General features: G+C 43.6%; 1 protein-coding gene across 13 annotated transcripts in view; it reads left to right on the plus strand.

The window, feature by feature from the left end:
• Positions 1–21828, plus strand: part of KLHL29 (kelch like family member 29) — a 390896-nt gene that overhangs the window by 336410 nt on the left and 32658 nt on the right. For all 13 annotated transcript variants that reach the window (XM_035321012.1, XM_035321021.1, XM_035321009.1 and 10 more), the window contains 4 exons: positions 943–1142; positions 6743–7002; positions 18609–18807; positions 21372–21554. In XM_035321012.1, coding sequence (XP_035176903.1) covers positions 943–1142; positions 6743–7002; positions 18609–18807; positions 21372–21554 — 842 coding nt within the window. The remainder of the gene's footprint in view (positions 1–942; positions 1143–6742; positions 7003–18608; positions 18808–21371; positions 21555–21828) is intronic.

Consider the following 21828-nt stretch of genomic DNA (forward strand, 5'->3'; position numbering starts at 1 on the left):
ACAAGCACTAATCCACACTTCAAATGCAGGAGATACTTTGATTCCCCAAATTGTTCAGCACTTCATGCAGGAAAAACCGTAGGCCACAGTCATGAAACTCCTAGAGGATGGCTGCTGGCTTCCTGTGGCAGAGCTGGTTGTTGTTTTCCCCCCTCTCCCTATTTTGCTCTAACCATTTTGTCTGTCTATCTTGTCTTGTATTCAGTTTTCAAAGCAATTGCCATGAAGGGCTTCCTTTTTTTAGTGCCTAAAGGGAACAATAGATTTTTAGAATAATCATATGTGTATATATATATATTTATATGACCGTCTGTTAATGCATATCATATCTATCATACATATATTTCAATATAACATATTGAGAAGTTCAAGCTAAGTAGAAATTAATATTAATTATTGTTATTTTTGATGAAAAGGTCTTTAAATGTACCCTTAAATGCACATGACATTTAAAATTATTTGAGTACTAGATTCCTGAAAAACTGGATGACCTTTTCTCTTGAAATTGGACAGGGTTTTTTCCTTAACACTTACATTATGCACAGAAGATGAGATGGTAACCGAGATGTTAAAATGTATTGTTTCCCTTTGAAAGCTAATCCTGTTCCACATTTTCATTAATGTTGGCTCATTCATTTTTCTTTTTCTTTCTTTCCTTTCCTTTTCTTTTGCAACTGTTTTTGCATGAAAATGCAGAGTAGCAATAAACAGATTTTTTGTAAGACTTGCTTTAAGACTCTTCTCTTTCAGATCCAGTTAAAGTTTTTAAGTTCAGTTATTTTAAAATTCATATTCTTCAGTTCCATAAACAAAAAAAAAAAAAAAAAAAAAAAAAGGAGAAATATAATGAGGTGCAAAGCAATTTTCTAGCCCTCGCTAATCTAAATGCCAACAAAATGGGGATGGCGTAATGTCCGTAATTTCATTGTCTGCTGTTACCAGGTCACCACGAGACAGTAGCAGAAGTGGGGAGAAGCTGGAATTGGCCATGTCCAACCTCACTGCGGATGTCCTGGAATTACTCCTGGAGTTTGTTTACACAGGTTCTTTGATCATAGATTCAGCCAATGCAAAAACCCTTCTGGAAGCTGCCAGCAAGTTCCAGTTTCATACTTTCTGTAAAGTCTGCGTTTCATTTCTAGGTAAGAATCATTCCATGTAGTGAGGTTTTAAGATCTTGCTTTAAGGTTTGTAAGGCTTTCTTTTAACTCTTAAAAGATAATTGGGAAACTCAAGTTTAAATGTAATTTAAATATATATGTATTTATTTGGGTTGCATGGGTAGCATTTGCCCCAGTGAAGGTGTACAGAGCAACTTCACAACAGTCCCTCTGCCCATCCTCCCATGGCCACATGAGAGCCTGTTCTTCTAGTCCAGAGCACCAAGTCATCCTGCTCCTTGCATTTCCTTGTATCTTCCAGCACAGACCATTTCAAAACCATCCAGGGTTACCAGATGAGTTAACTGAGCTTTGCTGGTCTGTACTGGAACCCACCAGCCCCAGCTGGAGCTCAGCTCAAACATGTTGGTTCAAATTCCTGCCCGTATCACATGCCACTCCTTTACTAACATGGCTATAATTTTGGTTAACGAGACAGTAATAATTTCTAAATTAATATAGACTTATTAATACAAAAAGCATGAGCTTGATTTTCTCTGCCTTACTACCCATGTCCAAGTTCCAAGTCCAAATTTTTTTCTTTTTGGCATCTGATTTCTACTGAGCATCCCGTAATTCCTAGCTTGATACAGGAGATGTAATTATCTCTGGACCACAAATATATCTTCAACCCACATGAACTATACTTTCTTCTTGGGCTGTTTTCGTTTTAAATGAACATCTAGGATTGCAGAGTGTGGAAGATGAGAGTTTAGAAAATGTGGCACTAAATAAATAAATAAATAAAAATCCTCAAATGAGTCCAGCTGACTGCTGTGTTAATTCTCACTCCTAAGCTGGCCTGCTGGCAAGATTAGTGGTGTGACTAGGCTGGTACAACTGCAGGCATTCAGTAAAGAATCTGTGCCATTCTATTGCCTTCTTCTTCCCAGTTTTTTTATGTCACATTTAAAAGTGTTCTCAAATGCGTGGGTAATTGCGAAATGAAAACCAACTTTCCAGTCCCACTGTGTTGGTTGTGCAGCTTGAGTAAGGGCTCTGGCTACAACATTGCTTTCCCCCAGCTTCTCTTTGCCACCTTTTATAAGTGATTAGATCTCGTGGCCTTCCTGGGAAGAGGAGATGTGTTTAAGTTGCACTATCTCTAAAGCTTCAGCCACAGAAACAAAATACATTTATTTCACTAAATCAATGCACGATTTCTCTTTTCCGATATTTAATATTTGAATTCAGTGAACCATGTTACGGTGTGAAATAGTAGAGTTCGTTATAAGTTCAGTGATATATGGGGAGTCACTGGAATTTTCTCATTTCGAAAATTCATGGAGTGTAATTGCTTATTTTTATTTATAGCTGAGACTGAATTGCTCTGCAGAGATAGTAGAGCACTTGCCATGTAAAAAAATTAGGGAAAGGCATTTTTTTTTTTCCACTGTGGCTGTTTTTTCTTTTCATCCCAGCCACTTCTGCTCCCAACAAAGCAAAAGTGTGGTAAAAATAGCTTTTTTTCCAGGGCTCATGGAGGATTCACCATTATAATCAGTGATCCTCTCCTATGTATGGCCATGTATACATTGTGAGAGTAATGGAAAGAAGTCCAAAGAAGCCCAAAAAGGTGAAAAAAAAAATGAATTAATAGATCTGTTGTGCACAGCATAGTACCATCTCAGGTGAAATTCAGGTCATCCTATTTAAGCTGCAAAGCTTCATCAGGGTCCTATAGCTGGGTGATGCTCAGGCACCTCAGTCCTGGGCCCCTCCAGCAGTATTGCCCTGGCCAGAGGCACACAGCATCTCTTTGCACTTTCTGGTGGAAACCTGCTGCAAACGTGTCAAAAAAATTGTTCCATTTCAACGGGAGATCTCTCAACCAACTTCACTGGGCTAATTATAGCCACGTTCTCTCTCTCTCCCTCACATGCTGTCTCCTCTGCTTTTGTCTAGACCATAAGAAATGACAGCAGTTTTGTGTTAGCTTATGATGACAAGTTCATGCAGGCGCCATATGATAGCTGGGCAAATGTTTGCAAACCGGTCAGGACATCATAGGTATTTCCTCCAGCCATATGGCTTAAGACTTGAGGGCTTTTTCTTTTTTTTTTTTTTCTTTTAAGTTTTCATATTTGTTTTACAAATAAATGATGTTACCATCATAGTCATGGCTCAAATGAGATTTCAGGAGAATCCTCAGTACCACAGTTTGGATCTGGGATGCAGAGACCCCCATCGCAGGAGTGAATACACTGAGAGCTTGGACTTCAGCCTGCTGCTGAAAATCTAAAAGTATGCTTCCTTCAGCCTAAAAAAAATAGGTGGAACCTGGTAGATTCAACAGGAAACAACTGGAGCTCTGACTTTGTAGTCTCCTGGGAGAAGGGCTATGGGGGCTTTGAGAAAAACTTAACAAAAGACCAGTGGTGAGACCTGCATGAAAGGGCATCAGCACCCAATGGAAGAATAGATCTTTATGGCTCATATGAATTCAAGAAAGTATTATAGGTGATTTTCATTCATTCATGGTAGGGAATTTTGAGCCAGCTGGAGAACCACATTGCCCAGTGCTGGAGAAACTGAAGCCTCAACCATTTCTGGAGATATCAGATAGGAGAAATGAGGAACATTCTCACTGGGGAATTGAAATCTTTAGGACAGTGAATGCACCCAGAAGCCTTCCAGCAATCACTTGAGTTCACATGCTTTTGGCGCTAGTAGGAATAACTGAGGAATAAGATCCACAACAGAATGTAGAGAGAGTATATTGGGAAAGCACAGGTTTTATGTTAACTTTAAAGTTAACAAAGTCATCATCTAGAAACCATCTCTAAGCACGGAGAGGTCTTGTGTCAACCACTGCACTTCCTTTCTATTGTTACTGCAGTCTGACATACCATCTACCTCTGACTTTATCTCAGCTCTTCCCTTCACCTCCCTCCAAGAAGTGCAGCCTTAGCAGTCTGCCTGTCTGATTTTCTCATGCTGACTCTGTACAGGATCCCAAAAGCACATGTAACACAAGTGGAAAGTAATGGCTGCTGATCTGCAATACTGCAACATAGATAGAAACAAATAGGATACCCAACACCATCTCCAAACAGTGAAAACCTACTAGATTACATCTGATATCCTTCAAGTCCATAAAGCCATGTCTGTTACAAACTGTCCTTGGACATTGAGTCAGAAGTCATGTTCTGAATTAATTCAAGGTGAAACTCCACAAAAATGTATTGTTCCAAGTGTGCTGTCACTGTGCCAAAAACCGTGATTGTTGTAACCACATCAGGAGCCAAAGGAGAATGGCTCAGGGGCAGATGGAGCAGAACTGGTCCTTAGCTCTTTGTGGTGTTTGCATTGGATGGATGTGCCCCCAAACTGCAAGCAGTCGCTTGGGGTGGGCTATATCATATAGTGGAAGTTTGTACCTAAGTCATTTAGACTCCCTTTATAGTCAGTGAAGAGTAACAGGCATTGGTAGGGCATGATTCTGCTCATCCTGAAATGGAGATCCAAAATATTATCATATGAATTGCCTTTTGGAATTGTTTATTTCTGTGTCTAAAAGGATACCATTGTGATTACTTGGTTGGACCAGCTGGAGTCAAGAGAGATCAACCTTGTCCCTGGATTGAAACTGGAGGGTGTGGTTCCCTCCGTGGAACTGCCCGAACAACACGGCACTGCCTAGAACTGTCATGTCAGTTACACGACACTGTTAGAGTTAGGAAAACATGCCCACCCCCGAAGAAAACCAGAATAAATCAACCATGACCAGTGCTTTTTCTGCCCTATGCCACAGGCTCGGCTGGGGAAGGTATGAAAATCTGTCCCGTTCGAGGCAGAGCCAGTCCCTCAAATCAAAGACTTGTAGGTATTTTCCATTGTGTCATAGCAAATGGCTGCATGATGAGTCAAACTTGATTATTTCCTTTATTATAACCCTTACGGGTATAAGGTGGGGCAGTGTCAGATTTGTCTTTGACTTGGGAGTTTGCCAAGCAATGACAGGGGTTTTGAGCTCTGCTAGGTGATTATTTTACCCATGGCCATATGTATACATGAAACCGTGCCAACAGACAGAACCAAAGACCCTGGAAGAGATTTTTTTGTTTCTTTTTTGGAAAAGCAGAAATTTTGGGAGCTTTGTGCTTCAACTATCAGTTTGCAGCCTGTCTCTGGGCAGCCTTTGAGTGACAAAATCTACTGACAGAAAACAGTGCCACTGCTCCAGTCTGCTTGAGGGAATGGGCTCCTTGGAGTCAGTACAATCAACTGATGCAAAGTGAGATAGCCTAGTTTCAAGATGGGTGGATATGTAGAAGAAAATAAAAAGAATTAGATTTGAAGAAGAAGAAGAAGAAGAAGAAGAAGAAGAAGAAATACACACATACAAAGGGATGTCCTAAAGTCATGCCAGGTTGAAAAAAAACAACAACAACAACAAACGAGGTCATAATCCCATTTTAATAAAAGCCATGTATAGAGAATGTTCAGGTTTTAAATCTGATGAAGGCAGAAGCTGAGTATAGGGACAAATCACTGAGCATTCTCAGCAGAGTCAATCTGATAGGAGTTTTGCTTGAAGAGGTTTGGGGCTATCTAACATTCCTGTCCAGTGCTCTAAAATAGCGCACTAGGATGTGACACGGCCCAAATGTGATATAATTTTCTTCTGACAGCACAGAAGCCTGCCACTGGTACTGATGTTTTTGTGACCTATTGAAGTCTGTTTCCCCTTCTTTTTTTTTTTTTTTTTCTTGGTCCTACATCTTAAAGAATATATTCTGCCTATTGGTAGTGGCTTGGTTAACAAAAGCTGAGAAAAACCTAAGTTCCTCTTACGAATTTCTGAAATTGGTGGGTTTTTTTCCTCAGAGAAGCTGAAAAGGAAAAAAAGTACAGTCAAACGTATGGTATAGCACACTTTAACGCAAAGCTACACACTGTGCTGTTACTTCTGTTTGCTGGGTAGGAGATAATGCTGTCTCCTCTGTGCTTGATTTTCTTTGAAACCCACTACACAACATTTAACAGAAGGCGTTAGTATAATCTGTGTTTTGCATAAGGGATGTCATCACATTCAGCAGCAACAAAGTTCCTTTGAAAAAAAAAAAGGGAGGGGGTGGATTTTTTTATTTGAAGTAGCTTAGTAGCTGAACAGGGCAAAAATTATCATAAAGCGACTGCAGCATCCTCGCAAATGTCCTCAGTGTTGTTTGCGTTTATTCTTAAGTGTCTGCACTGGCGTTTTACATCTTTGCTGTTTCTTAAAGCAACCTTGTAGGCGGTAGAAATAGCAGGAGTCTCTTGGCTGGATTCCCGTCCCTTGGGAAGCCCAAGACAGTATTATGTCAGTAGGTTTTCCCTGTGTGTTATAAAGGTTTACATGAAAAGCAAACTCAGAAAGCATATTTCTCTCCCCACCCCCAGCGCAGTTGTTAGACAGACTTTGATTTTGCATGTTAAGCCCCAGTCCTAAAGTATCCAGGGTGCTGCTTCTAATTAAGTCCCTGAAATTAATTAGTTTTGGAGGTTTGTCCATGGCATTTATTTTTTTCATGATCTCAGTAAAAAAAGTGAATCTTACATTTAATAATTCTCACTTGCCTTTTATTTGCTCCTTTTAGAGAAACAGCTGACTGCTAGCAACTGTTTAGGAATATTAGCCATGGCTGAAGCCATGCAGTGCACTGAACTATACAACATGGCCAAAGCATACGCCCTGCAGATTTTCCCAGAGGTGGCAAACCAAGAAGAGATCCTTAATATCTCAAAAGACGACTTCATTTCCTACATGTCCAACGACAGCTTGAACACCAAAGCAGAGGAGCTGGTGTATGAAACAGTGATAAAGTGGATTAAGAAGGACGCTGCAATCAGAGCTCAGGTAAAAATAATCTCAGCAGCCTCACTCTGCTCCATTCCCGTAAATGCTCCTTTAAAATAGAAACCATCTCCGTGAATGTGAGGATGAGTGGGAGATATGATGGGCAATTCAGATAACAAAAGAGAAAAGGAACGCAGGCTATGCAGAAAATGTATGTAATTTCACAATCTGATCCCCATATCTGATCATTTTGAGTCAAAATCTCATTCGTGACACGCATGGTACAAAGTTAGGGCTTCAAGTTGTTGGCTGCAGGCTTGGTCATAGATAAATCAGGAGGGATTAGAGTTGTGTAAGATGTTGCTTTAGGAAGAGGCTGCATTTTAGTAACAGTGGGAAATAAAAATCTATCAGAAAATCAGTATTTCTTTTGATGACACTGAATGAGTGGAGCTTCAGTACATAAAAAAGGATTCTGTATTTTTATTGGCTGCTTAGATACCCTTGGGTATTATATATTTATTAGTTGGCGTTTCTTCAACCATCTCTGCTATGCAGTCTGCCCTTGCCTCAAGAAACTAAGTGTAGTACATTACCCAGCACTGTCTCCAGACGAGTGCTAAAAGCAGGGACTGTTTGATGGTGGCGATTGTCCTGGGGACCAGAGGACTTCCCTGGTGATTCCTTGAAGCTCTTGCAAGTTGGTCTGTGTGGGTGGAGGCCTGAACCCCAAATCTCTTTTTTTTTTTGGAGGCCAGAGCTGCTGGCCAGTCCTGGCAAGGGGTTTTCTCCACACCTATCCTGCCCTGTGTAGCAGGTGATCCTGTGCTGGGGGACAGCTGGTCTCCATCCACCTCATGCACATGCCATGGATGCCATTTAGTATTACCCAACATTGTTATTGCCTAAAACATTTACACAACATCGTAGATTTACTGAAATGGACCACTTTTTGGCTCTCACTGGCCTTGAAAAACACAGAGTATTTCCCAGATTGCTTAAAGTTTGATGACAGCAGTCGGCTCCGAGCAGCTCTGAGCTCCGAACCTAATGCAAACTCGGGGATTATTCCCAGGGGCTGGAGCACGAGATCCTTGCGGCAGGAGTCTGTTTGCCTGGTGCAAACAGAAGGTGTCACTCACCAGGCGGTCTGGGGTTGTGTTTTCAAAATTGATGGTTTAAATATTTCCCTCTGTGCCCTGCTGCGGTGATGTTATGAATTTATTTTTTAAGTCGTGGTTTCTCTTTCCCGCCTCTTGCTGCTGCCACTGCTGCCATTCCCTCCTCTCTTGCCTTGTGGTTGGGTTGGTTTTTGGCTTTTTTTTTTTGTTTCAGTTCCAAGTTGCCTTCCCTTCTCTCCTTTTTCTGCAGCGCCTTTGTAGTTTATGACAGCAGTTTTATTTGCTTCTCCAAATTTCTCTGTGGTGCTTTGCTTTCATGCATTACTTTACAAGGGCTTTTAATTTTTAATTCGTATTTATCCAGAGATGAGGGTCTTGAATAAATTAATATTAAAGATACCAAGCAGATAACTATTTTCATGTCCAGTCCTACCACTAAACTAGTTTCTTCAGACAGTAGCTCTCACTGTTGTGTTTTTTTTAACTCTGTGCACTGCTTGATCTATTATAAAGCTCTTAGTTAAATAGGTACTTATTTTCTAAAAGTAGGAACTCGTACTTACCGTGAAAAACACCATCTTTACAATAACAACTTCTGCATTTTCAGAACCCAGAAACAAATAGCTCTGAGGGCGGATAGGAAGAAAGACAAATCTAAATAGTCTTATTTCTGACAAAGATGATGAGTGGAAATTTGTTGTTGGTGTGCAGCAAGGACCACCAGGTTGGATGGGGCTTTGGGCAAACTGGGCTGGTGGGAGGTGTCCCAGCCCAGGGCAGGGGGGGTGGAAATGGATGGGCTTTAAGGTCCCTTACAACCCAAACCATGCTGTGATTCTATATTTTGACTTATAGCCATGACTTGCAACCGCCCCAAGCACACCTGGGTAAGACATTGGTCCTGCACTGCTGCACTCCTCAGCTGCCTGTTCTGGTTTTATTTCTCTCTCCCATGGGCCGTGCTGGCTGTTAAGCCTCTCAGGGCCTGGATTTCCAGGGCCCATGCCTTCTTCCTATCTCCCTGTCTGCCTTTAGCAGACAGGCCAAGTTCTGTCCTTGCATTATGGGGTTTTTCTTCCTGATAGCTCTGATGTAGGTGATTTAAGTGCCTCTTTCACAGCTTTTCCCAAGCTCAGCGAGTCTCCCAAAGGCAGGTTTCTGGTACAGGCAGTGAAAGGTCTTGTGGAGGTGCACTGAGATCTCCTCCTGCTTCTGTGCCTTTCTAAAAGCTCTTCTTCAGGTATCAAATTCTTTTTGTTTTTGTTAATCCTTCACCATCAGGCTGGAGTGCAGTGGCAGGGAAGGAATCGGGGTTTGTTTTGCAAGGCGAGTTGAAAAACTACACTCTGGATGACTTCTAATGCTGCAAATTGTGCTCATATGAAGTCTCATGGTGCTTGTAAAAGTGCTCTGTGGCATTACAAATGACAGCACCCAGGACTGGGTACAAAGAGTGTTAACAGCGCTTCAAAGGTACCTGATCCATCTACGTAAGACAGAGAGGCAGTTCAGGTAATGATGTACGTGTTAGGCTAAGGTTTGGTAAATAGCTGTACCCGGCATGTCAGAGCAGCACAGCCAGTCCATTCGGTAATGTTTATGGAGCTCCTTCTGTGCTGCTGGTAGCGCAGCCATGTCAGATCAGTCTCACCAAAAGAAGCAGCCTGTGATGTGAGGTCTTGAATACTTGGGTAATTTCCTGTACTGGCAGACGCAGAGTGCTGCTGCAGGAATTCCTCCTGATTGCTTGTCACCGAGTGGAAAGCCTGCAGCCGGCTGACACGTCAGGGAGAGCTGAATTTACAGTTCTTCTATTTACTCCCCTTCCTGACTGATGGACAAGATTGTGGGGTTTATCTTACCAGCTATCCCCTTGATAAGCTTATTGCAACTCCAGCAAACTCATGCAAAAAAAATGTGTTGTGTAATGAAGGCTTTGCTGTCCAAAAACCAGCACGGTCTGAGCCATCCCAGCACCACCAAAGGCTCCTGCCAGGCACCAAGCAGTGTGAACCCAAATACATCCCCCTGCTCTCTGTGTGGCTTCAGGCATGGTTTACCTTTCTGCCTCCCCCTTGCTCATGCTGTAAGATGGAGGGAAGCTATGCCTTCCTGCACGGGATGCTGGGAGGATCCAGAAGGTAACGAGATGTATTTCCACCACCACTAATGACCCCTGGAGGTGCACAGAGCTGCTGCTGTGCCCAGCGTCAGCATGGGATGGGGAAGATGTGAAGGTGCTGGATGCGCAGCAATTTGCAGCCTGCCCGCAGCACTGAAAGAGCAAAGCTCACTGGAAACTTTCCTACCTCCTGCTCCAAGTCCAAAATTAAATCTCTTATCTCCAACGTAAAAAACATGCTAATTAATAACAGAAAGCCTGGCAAAACAAGGTGCCCACTTGCACGAAGCTTCCCTCACCCCCCGAGGAAGGACAAGATGTGAGGAGAGGACAAACATCTCAAAAAGCTGAGAGGCAGGTGCTGCAGCCATGAGTGACAAAGCAGAGGGTTGGCTGAGTGGCGGTCATCTTTTGTTGCTCTCTGCATGGATATAATCGCGTGCCCGCTTGCAAACCCTCTTGAAATCGCAGTGCAGTGTCCAGCAGTAAAATGAAATGTCTCCACCATAAAAGCATGAAAAAGCTCTCTATGAACTTGTGTCCTTTGAGGCAGATTTGTCTAAACAGCATCTTCATGGTGCCTGAGAACCAGAGATGCGTAGACAAATTGGAGGTAATTTAGAGAAGAGCAACACAAATGATTAAATGACTGAATGAACTGATGTGAGAAAAAAAGATTAAAAGATGTGAATATGCATGACTTGGCCTAATGACAGCTAAAGAGGGATAAACGTCTGCAAGTGTTTGAAGCCCAAAGGAGAGGAGTTGCCTGGAAGGGGTACAAGGCGGGTGTGACAACAGTAGGACCACTGGGATGAATGTGAGACGAGTCAAATCAGTCTGAGCAAACACAAAGCCCACCTGAAAGCACTCAGTGTGGCAGCAAGTGTAAAGAAAGTCAATGGAGAGAAGGAGAAGAGGATTTATGTCAAAAATGTTAAAAATGCCAATGAGCTCTATTTTGACAGTTAAAAAGAATGACAGATAGGAGGCAAGAAACTGCAGAGGAGAAGCAGGTGGGTAACAGAGAGAGTGAATGGAAGATCCCTGGTCTGCAGTTAAGGTGTTAAGATGGTGGCATAATTTACCATGCAAATTTGAAAGAGTGTCCAAAGTTATTCCAACACGGTCCCAGACTATGAAGAATCAGACGGAAAAAGGACAATCCTGATTCTGCTTTATGGCGAAAGGGAGGTAATGATCTGTTCAAATGCTGATACCTGATGCCAGCAAGTACAAATCACTGAAATTCATCATAATAGGAAATTAATTGATCAATCAATATACTTAAGGGCATTAAGCTTCAGGAAAGCAGTGCTGGAATAAGTATGAATGGCATGGCTTCCAAGGGAGCCTAAGTGAATTAGGCACTAACACTCTATTATGGTTCAATTAGGCTCCTTTGAAAAGCCCAGACTACCCTAATGCTTTGAAATCCATTTGTGGGAAGAGCAGACAAATTCAAAAAGATGCCATAATGAAAGTGCAAGAAGCTCCAATTTCTCTGAAAGTGAAAAATGCAAGGGATGAGCGGTAACCACTGTGATTTCACAGGGACAGGCTGCTCAAAGAGCTCAGATTTAAATGAAGCTTTTCCTAGTGGCAGTCAGACACACTCAGAGCCCGTACAGGCTTAGAGAGGGAGAAGAAAAGGGAGCAGCAGGAGCAGAATCAGTGTAGGAACATGTGCTTCACAGTACATGGGAGGAAGAAGCAGCATAAAAAAGCAGAGGAGACCCACAAAGAAGGTGTGGGTGTAATTTGCAGTTCATTAAATTCCTCCTGTACTAAACCATTAATTTTTTAAAGGGATACCCTTGAATGAAAACCTACTAAATTCTTTCTAAAGAGTTTAACTTTGTTTGGGGAGCTCCCCTGTCCCAGACCTCTCTGTCTCTTAATTCCTGTGGCTTTTCCAACTTATTTTCCAATATTTTTGCAAAATACTTTTCAGTTCTTGCTGAAGCAGTGGCCTTGCAAAGACACACCTACACAAGAAGCTCCTCACCAGTGCCCAGCTGTATACCCCAGTGCTGCACAAGAACCTCCAGAAACAAAATCATCTTGTGTCATAGTCAAGAAGCATTTCAGGGAATTATTGCACGTGAATTTGTGTGTTGTAGGGCTGTATGTATCAGGAGTTTATTTGATTTTGTGAAGCATCATACAAGCTTCAGCCATTTACTTGTTTGCAGCATGCTTTTGTGGTGCATCTGTGTGCATACAGGTGTTTGAACAGCAAATGCCAGTGACCGCTGTAGAAACCCTTGGGGGAATTTAGGGTGTTTGTTTGACAGATGACAGTCAATGAGACAGTAAAAATGGAGGGGTTTTAAGCCTTATTATCAGGTAAATTCCAGCTGCGGTGAATTAATGATTTATCTGCCTGTGCATTTAAAGAAAAAACTCTCATCGTATTACCGCTAGAAATACCTAGCTGTGTGCTGCTTTGCAAACAGTTTGGAGCAGAGGACAGCAGTTCCCGTTATGCAGCACTGATGACATTACTGTGTTTAGTCAGCTGTGCTGCCATAAAGATGTCACGTTGAAACCTGATTTCAGGAAGACAGAGGGGCTGCTCTTTTCTTCTTGCTAGGCATTGGATTTATACATGTGGCGTCCCCCTGCCGAGTCCCTGTGTGAGCCCAGAGCCTGCAAACCAGGTTTTTTGCCACGTTTATCTCATGATATTATGAGGCTCTCAGCTGCCATGCTGCCAGCCTTTTTGGCTTAATCTGAAGGCAACACTGCAATTCCAAGAAGTCAATGCGGGTGATTAATACATACCGAGCACAGCCGAGAGCTTAGGCTGGGTTTGGACGTGACCTTGGGAGATAGGAATGTGCAAGGGGTTACTGGAAACAGAGCGTGCCTGTGTAATCCCTAGGGGTTAGATACATCAAAGCAAGCACCCTAATTACCAACCAGCACAGCACGACCGTGAAAACACAGCCCCAGAGGGCGTATTTCTGAGAAGGGCAAAGTGGCACAGCACTGGGCTGGAGCTGCTCGAGCATCTTCTGGCTCAGCAGCCGCAGCTCCAGCACTCGCTGGGGCACAGAGCTTGGGCACCCTGCTGCGGGGTGGGTGTGCTCTTTGTTTCATAATTAGAGCACCTTCAGATAGTATCTTCACACCTAGAGGGGTTTTGTCCAGCAGGGAGCCGGTGCTGCTTCAGGTTTGTCCCCAATGGCTTTCTCCGTGCAAGGAGGGCCCTGCAGTCAGGCTGAATCCGGTTTTATGGGGGACAGCATAAGTCTCCTCACCCTCTCTCAGATGGACCGAATATATTCCTTATTTCTAGTGTTTTAAAACCTCTCTGAGATTATGCATAAAGAGCAGAAACAACACTTTATTGGAGCAAAACCCCATCATGGCTAATCGAAGCTCTTTATCTGTATTTCTGGCTAAAGCATGTTTCTTTAGGCAGACAGCACAAAGGGACCTTTGTAGGAACAGCAGTAAGCGAGAGAGATGGATGAGTTGCAAGGCATAAGGGAAACATTATTTTAACCTCTCTGGGCATTACTTCAAAAATGTTAAAAATCTTGAGAGCTTTCCAGTGTCACACTTAAGGAGCAGGAAATTTGACTCTGTAGCAGTAAACATATTTCCTTTTAAAACTAACTGTATGCTCTTGTAGCCCAAGTCTATGCAAGAGCACACGGAGAGGCCTTTTGGAGAATACCTGTGAGGCTTTCACTGGATTAGAGATTGGAGTACAAAAAGATTATTTTTAATGTGATACTGAAGAGGGTTTTGTAACTGAGAGTTACAAGACAGCAAAATAAAGCCCACTTGCAAGCGAGTGTTCGTAGTACCTATGTAATTAGTAGGAGAAAAAATGTCACAAAAAGTTTAGCAAAGTAAATGTACTCAAAGTACCAAGCAAGGAATAAAAACAGCATTCAACGGTTGTGTAATCTACTTTGGTCAAGCTCTGGCTTGCCTGCCATGATGGGAGTAGCTGTATGTATGAAAATGAACAGATTATCAGAGAAAGCCTAAACATCTGTAAAGGTCAACTTCAAGCTATAGCAAAATGTGTTTATCCTATATTTGTCCCAGTCAACATTCACCCAGTGATAACACCGAGGCTTTCCTGTAGTGTGACTGCGACCTTCCAAGCAGAGTGCCCAGGGCAAACAGACAGAAATTCCCACCAGACAGGTGAATTAATCACCCTCCACTTTGGGTTGACATCTCCTTGCAGACATCTTAATGTGGCGTGGTCATAGGCATGATCTGAGGCATGCTATTCCTCTCCCAGGAGCTGATAGCTCGCAGTTTTAGGCCAGAAGGGGACATCGATATTCTCTGCTTCCCCTGGTGTGTGATGCATTCAGTCAGCTCAGATTGCTCTGGGGACTGTGTTAAGTGTGTTGGCTAGATCCTTATTAATTATAACGTTTACACATGTCTAGCTGACAAGTAAATGCGTGCATGTATGTACTTACTTAGGAGTTTAATCTAGAGCTGGATCTCACCCCAAACGGTTAGGTAATTAGGGGAAGATAAGATCTCCTCTAAGATTTTTTCTTTCCCGTTCCTTATGAAACACATTTGTGCTTGCAGTCTGGCTGAAGACACTGCTTTCCATTCAGCCACTAAAGTTGTTATCAGTGCTGTAGGTGCCTTGAAGAAGCCACAGAGCACCTCTCCAAAGTCACCACTCTACCAAGGCCCTGGTGACTTCTCAAAAAGCCTTTGCTCATGTGGCAGTGGAGCCCTGGTCCATGCAGGATCACCCTGGCCATGCACAGGACTGTGGAGGAGACTGGCTTCATCACCACTCAGCAGTGAGTTTATGGGCTAGATCTGGTGGTGCAAAACCTGAGCAGCTCCCTTGGTCCAACAGAAGCTATGCTGAGGTTTGCATCAGCTGAAAAGCCAGTCCTGAAGCTGCCCAAAAACCTGCCTAGCATTTCAGACAATCTATTCATTACATTTTGCATAATAGTGTCTGTTTTCATAGCACCTGAGGCATGGTCTCCTGTGTCTATGAGCTGATAGCTCCCAGTTTTAGGCCAGAAAGGGCTGTTAATATTTTGTGCTTAACCCCCGTGTGTAATGCAGGTTGTAGACTAGCTGAAAGTGACTCCCAGCAAAGATCTGAGAACTATTTCTGCTTGTCCAGCCAGCACCTGCAGCACAGTAGTGAGAAGAAAATTAGCTTGTGCCAGTGTTACAGGCACAAGCTACAACTCCAAGGAGTGGAGGCTGTGGTCTGCAGACTTTGGCAAAGTGCCCTGTGCAGGTATTTTGCTGTTTTAATGAAAAATAGTGCCATCAGTAGCTAGAGTCGACATTTCGTAACTGTGTAAGGAACACCGGAAAGACAAGAGAGAATGGAGAGCAAATAACAGATGGTAAGAAGGTTGAAATGCTTTACAGTGCTTATTCTAGTCTTAAATGAAAAGGATAATAGTAGTAGGATATTTAATACAATCATAGCTAACAGAGCTAGGAAGCTATCGTGAGGGAGAATCCAAAAAGAAAAAGGCTGCTGATTGCCTAAATCACTTGAATGTTCTTAAATCAGTGAGGCTAAATGAAATTCACCCTTGACTATAGTGCTTAAAAGAGCTGGTGTGAGAAGCCATTGGTTTATAAAAGCCTCTCCTCTCTTCTAGAGACAGTGTGATGGTACATACTCTTCAAATCCCTTGGTAAAAAACACCGCGTACCCTTAATGCCATCAGCAACGAGCCCAAATCACGCCTGCACGTGGTTGTGTGCACACACACACACAGAGCTTTTTCTTGCTGTTTGTGCAGGGGGAACCATAAGAGTGAAAAGCGACATGGGTTTTGATATGTGACATTGACTTTCAAGCTGATGAAAGGAAGCAACATGTTCTAATTACTATTCTCCTTCAAAATAAGCCACGAGCTCAGACAAAGGAGGAGGGAGGGGGAATAAAGGAGAGAAACAGTATCACATTTTCTCACTTATCTAATTAAAGAAGGTGGGTGAGTGTGAGGAAGAGCTCACCTTGCTAAAACAGTGGTAATGCCCCGTTTATTCTAGGAAACTGGGGAAAGGGGGCAGTCACATTGCAGAGCCCCAGGGAATGGTCCAGCCCTGCTCTCTTCCAAATCTTAAACCAAACTTTGGGCCACCCTGGTGCACGTCAGACCACACATCCTAATTTAGTGGCTCAACTGTTTGTGTTTTGTCTTTCTTCATGATATGGCTGCTCCCTCGGGAGCAGCTGTGGGATGTCCCACAGCACCGAGGGAAGTTGCTTGCTCTTCTGTGGTTGTGTGTTGTGTGTGTTTTACAACTTTATTTAAACTGCCCTGTAGCAGCTCTTTCTCCTTCCTAAGCAGCCTGTGATGGGGATTAACCTCCCCGCGGGGGGTTGTCTGGCTCATCCCCATGCACCCGCTATCCGCATTATTCCCGTGTCCCGATTCCACGTTTCATCTTGGCTCCCTTGTAAGGTTAAACGCCCCCAACCTTCTTTAAAAAAAGCGCTTCCTGCAATCAGAGCTTTGCCACCCACTGCCATATGTCCACTGCTCCCTCTCCTACAAGTTACCGCTTAATGACATTACAATATCTGCAGCCAAGTGCCTGACATTTGTGACTCTGGGGAAGGAGATCAGCCATTTCACCTCCTAGCGAGCGCCTTACAAATGGATTTCAGCGTGGGAAAAGAGAGGAGTCTCTTCTTTCCTGGCTTGGAGGCTGATGGAGTGACCTCAAGCCTTACGCAGCTCCGGCCATGTGTGCCACGCCAGGGGTAACAGCGAGGAGCTGATGCTCTCCACTCACCTGGGATTTGTTTCGGAAGAGGAGCGCTGTCGTTTTCTGCTGCCTTTTGCATCACTTCTCTAGCACCGAGCAGCAGCAGGGTGGCTAGGCCTAAATCCTCTGTGCCCTACCTAAAATCACCCTGTGACCCCGATGGGCTCCCTGCTGCCCTGTCTCTGACAGCACGGTAGGGTTCAGCTCACCACAGCTGGTTATGTGCTGGTGTTAACTGAGTTCACACCAGGCTGACGTGGCTCTCGGGCAAGAAAGCAGTGTATTTCCTCTGGAATTAAAAATCCTCTGTTTTCTTCCCAAACTAAGCCTGCTTTTTCAATTTGGGTTGGGAAAAGGGAAGCCCTGGAAGCAGTCCCAAACATCACTGTGTCCTCACCTGCCTGGCCAGCACCAGGAAGGAGCCTGGCAGCAGCTCTCCCACCTCACAGTGACCCTCCCCATCCCTGTCCCTGCTCCTGCTGTGACTTTGGCTCTCATGTGTGACAGGGCCAGGCCTGCTGCTTAAAAAGTTGCAAGAGCCAAGTAGCTTCTGGAAGACCAGAGGCATCCGCAGGCCAGCAGATGCTGCTGGTGCCCAGCGTTGCTCAGGACGGGTTTCATGGACCTCAGGAATATTGATTCGCATCCTGGCCTCAGGCCCAGGCAGGGTCTTTGGATGCCGCTGTTATGTGACTATCTATTAACACAGATTATCTTTTCTTGCTGTGCTCCCTTAGCTTGCATCCTGTGTGTGTGTGTTTCTTCTCAAGAACCGCGTTTTCCCGTTATGCTGCTTCTCACTGTACTCTGCCTTGTGTTGTGATATAAGCAATTACATATAAAAAGAATAATCTGGGGATGGGCTCATGGTTTTTCGACTGCAGTTTTCTCTCTTGGGGTTTTGTTCTCCTTTAAGCCATGTTCAGTGACAGACAGCTTCATTTGCTCGGATGTCCTTTGCCCTCCAAGGTTTAATGTATTTATTTAGAAGATGAAACTTACCGACAGTATTTGTATAGCACCCTCTGGAGTCTGACTTGTCCAAAATCTAGAAGTGCATGATTTGTTTCACCAACAAATAAATGCTATTAATTAAAAAAAAATAGCAAATTGGATGGTATTATTCAGTCTCTGCTGTAGTGATAGTTAAAATCTACTCTATTTACCAGCTTTTGTTTCACATCCAGAATGCCAAACTTTTTTTTTTATTATTTTATTTTTTGCACTGTAGCAACCACTCTCACATTTCAAGGTTAATTCAGAAAACTCGAACTCTTACCACATGCCTCCAGTGCATAAGGTGTTATATCCAGCCTGAGTTTGAGCTTTTATTTCAAACCCTCTCCATACTGTGCTATCTCACAAGAGTTGCCACCTTTTCAAGAATTATTTTCAATCCCTCTGCGACCAAAACCAGCCTTGGTGGGGGATCACTGAGGGCTGCGTCGCCTCTCTCCTACCTGATCGCCGAGCACGGCTTGGCACATGTGTGCAGCATCTGTGGCAATCCATCAGGACTGCATGCTGCCAAATTCATGCGGCGAGGGCAGCTCCAAGGGGAGCGTGTTTCCAGCTTGGGTGGCAGGGGACTGTTCGCAATGCAGGAGGCAGAGATGCCGAGCAGCTGAACAAAGGCCTCAGTGTGCTATGATTTTCTCTTCTTTTTGCAGTACGCCGCGGAGCTGCTGGCAGTGGTGCGCCTCCCCTTCATCCATCCCAGCTATCTGCTAAACGTTGTTGACAACGAGGAGTTGATAAAGTCTTCAGAGGCCTGCCGGGATCTGGTGAACGAAGCCAAGCGTTATCACATGTTGCCGCACGCCCGACAGGAGATGCAGACGCCGAGGACCCGGCCCAGGCTCTCTGCAGGTAAAGCAAAGCTTCCTTCAGCCACACCAGCTCGCTGGGCCAGCGATTTCTGTGCCTGGGCATGGCCAGGGATTGTCCAGGGATGCACCATGGACCTTGGCTCCTTCCCTTCGCTCCCTCGCCTATTTGAGCCTGGCAAAATTTCAAGCTCCGTTTTCGATTTCTGCTTTGCTCAAGCATTGAGGAGCCTCTCCCAAGGGTCAGACGTGGGAGTTTAGGTGTACAGTCTGGAAACTAGATTTAAAAGGAGCTTAATTTGTATGAATTATTAGCTTTGGCAGAGATGGTGAGGCACACTGACATTCCCCCCACTGCCCTCCGTGCCTCACTTCTCCAGCTGCAGGAACAGGTGAACGATAACATTTGCTTCTTTGCCATCCGGCCTCTTGCAGGTGATTAATATTCATAAAACAGCTTCACTTTCACAGCCCTATGTAAATACATTATTTTCATACCCTTAGTCATGCAGGTACCAGTTCAGGCTGTTTGCTGCCTCCAAAACAAATGGATCACACAGGATATATTCCCTTTTAAAAATTCCAGCAGCTAGGGAGAGCCGTAGTGCTTCAAAAGGTTTCTCATCTGAGGAATGCACATATTTTCCTTTTGGGAAAAATACATGTAAAAAAAAAAAAAAAAAGTGTCCAATTTGCCAGAAGAGCCCGTATCACGTAGTGAGCCCGTATCACGTACTGTTAGAAATATCCTAAATATTTGTTGAACACTGATACAAATATCATATCAAAACTACTTCCAGGAGTCGAATGAAATAGGTGAATTGTTTTAATGCGCTACCGATACTTCTGCCTCCTGTAAGCACAATCACAAAGCCAGGCAAAAACTTTCTGTCACAAGCTGCCACTAATGCTAATGTGGCACAGAGATGGCATATCAGACTACATCATTTCCCGCTTCTGGAGACTCTCATCAAGGCACCTTTCAGAAGGATGAAGTGTAGAGGACTTTCAATAACAATCTACCCTAAAAAGTCTTTCATTGAAGACGACTAATGGTGTGATGTTTGAAGGGATTTTTGAAAAGTGCTTATTTTATGTATATAAAATTGTAGGTGTAATGTGAACCATTTCCAGAAGCTTGTTGATGAGGGAAAAGTGATTCTCGCGGGGTAAGAGAGGGTGATTATAGTTTTTTAGGTCAGAGTCTAATTATATAGAATCATGTTATTTTGCATATCAACGGCATTCATGGAGGCACAAAGGATCTCTAAACACCCTTTGTGGACTCACTGCAGCATGTCGCACGCTCTCTCGAGGTCATTGATTATAATCAAGTTATGTCTCACACAGGTGATTAGATTTTCTCGTATGTCGCAAAAATAATGATCTCTTTTTACTGAGAAATATTTATTTAAAACCGTACAGCATTTCCACTTAATAACTTGTAAGAGAGAAACCTTGTTGGAATGACACAAATATGTATTTTTTAAAAGCTAATGACGAGTGATGATAATCCATTCTTGTAAAGAAGCATTGCTCAGTGCTGCACCTCCTGATCTCTCTGCCGGCAGGCAGGCTCACTTCTGGGCTTTTGACCTCACTGCCAGTATGCACTTGTCTCTAAACTGGGCACCGTAACAGATCACAGCAATGGGTCTGGCCACAAGTACAGCTCCTGAAGTGGAATTTTCATCCAGCTCATGGCCTCATGGTCCTGCTTCTGAGCCTACCCTTCCTGGCAACAAATTGCACCAAGCTTACATTGCCACAGAAAGATGTTAACGCTCTGCTAAGCCTTGAATCAAAACTATCCCCAGAACTTTGGGGTTAGAGCCAGAAAACACCTGAGAATTAAACTGTGACCCATCCCTGGAGTCCACTACAAGGGACTCCAAGTCTGGAGAGAGTTTCAGATCAGATTCAGTGTAGCCGTAGCTAGGAGTAAAGTGGAAGTGAAAAAAAAAAAAAAAAATGTGAGATTTGCATTGCAAAACTTCTGTCCAAAAGGTTTGGGCTGCAAAATGTTGTCCATTTGCACCAGCAGATAACTTGGCTTGCAGTACACCTTGTGTGCTGTGGGTCAAACTATCCATATGGAGAAGGAAATTCATGATGAAGAAATATCACTCTAGGCTAAATCTGCAGGTGCTAGCTGTGTGAGAACACCTTCAGGTTACAGCCCAAACATCCTTTACCTGGATAATGGCCAAGCTTCAGTGATGTCACAATTATCAACAAAATTCCCATCTTCTTCAGTGGAACAAAGATTTGATACGTGTGTCTCACCCAAAGACTGGGGAAGTCAATGGACATCTTTAGAGGGAATATTTTTTTTTGTTTCTTTCCCCCTTGAATTTTGTCCAGATGACATGCTACCTCCCCAGTTATCCCTAGGATGCTTGCCTGTTGCTCCTCGCCCATTGTTCTCCCCACACATACTTCCTTTTTCCTCACCCTTCCTGGCTTAGTTGCACAGCCTAAGACAGTTTATACAGTATCTATACAACAAGTTAAAACTACCCTGATTGCCGAGTACCTTGTTATAGGCTCCTGCCTGTTTGAGAGATACCGCTTTTTTAAAATGCTGTTCTGCTTGTTGAACCCTAGGTGTAGCTGAGGTGATAGTCTTAGTTGGGGGTCGTCAGATGATTGGCATGAATCAACGTGCTTTAACAGCAGTCACTTGCTTAAATCCTCAAAACAACAAGTGGTACCCCTTGGCCAGCCTCCCCTTCTATGATCGAGAGTTTTTCAGTGTGGTCAGCGCTGGAGACAACATTTATCTCTCAGGTAAGCAGCAAATATATGGGGCTGGGATAAAAGTTTCCTCCTTACAACGTAGGCAGTGCAAACAAAGAAGGATGTGCTGCTTCTAGGGAATATAAATAAATAATTAAATTACAGACAAGTGGGAGGGAGGTTGGGAAAGGGAAGAGGGATTTCCCTGCTTTTATTATTCCCATTTCTCTGCCACGTTAGCATTCCCTCAAAGAAGTCAACAGCAATATTTTGCATTTGCAACATGAAGAAAAGAGGTCTGACAACCATCAAGCATGCAAAGAGG

Source organism: Oxyura jamaicensis, chromosome 3 (assembly GCF_011077185.1).
Source record: "Oxyura jamaicensis isolate SHBP4307 breed ruddy duck chromosome 3, BPBGC_Ojam_1.0, whole genome shotgun sequence".
NCBI lineage: Eukaryota > Metazoa > Chordata > Aves > Anseriformes > Anatidae > Oxyura > Oxyura jamaicensis.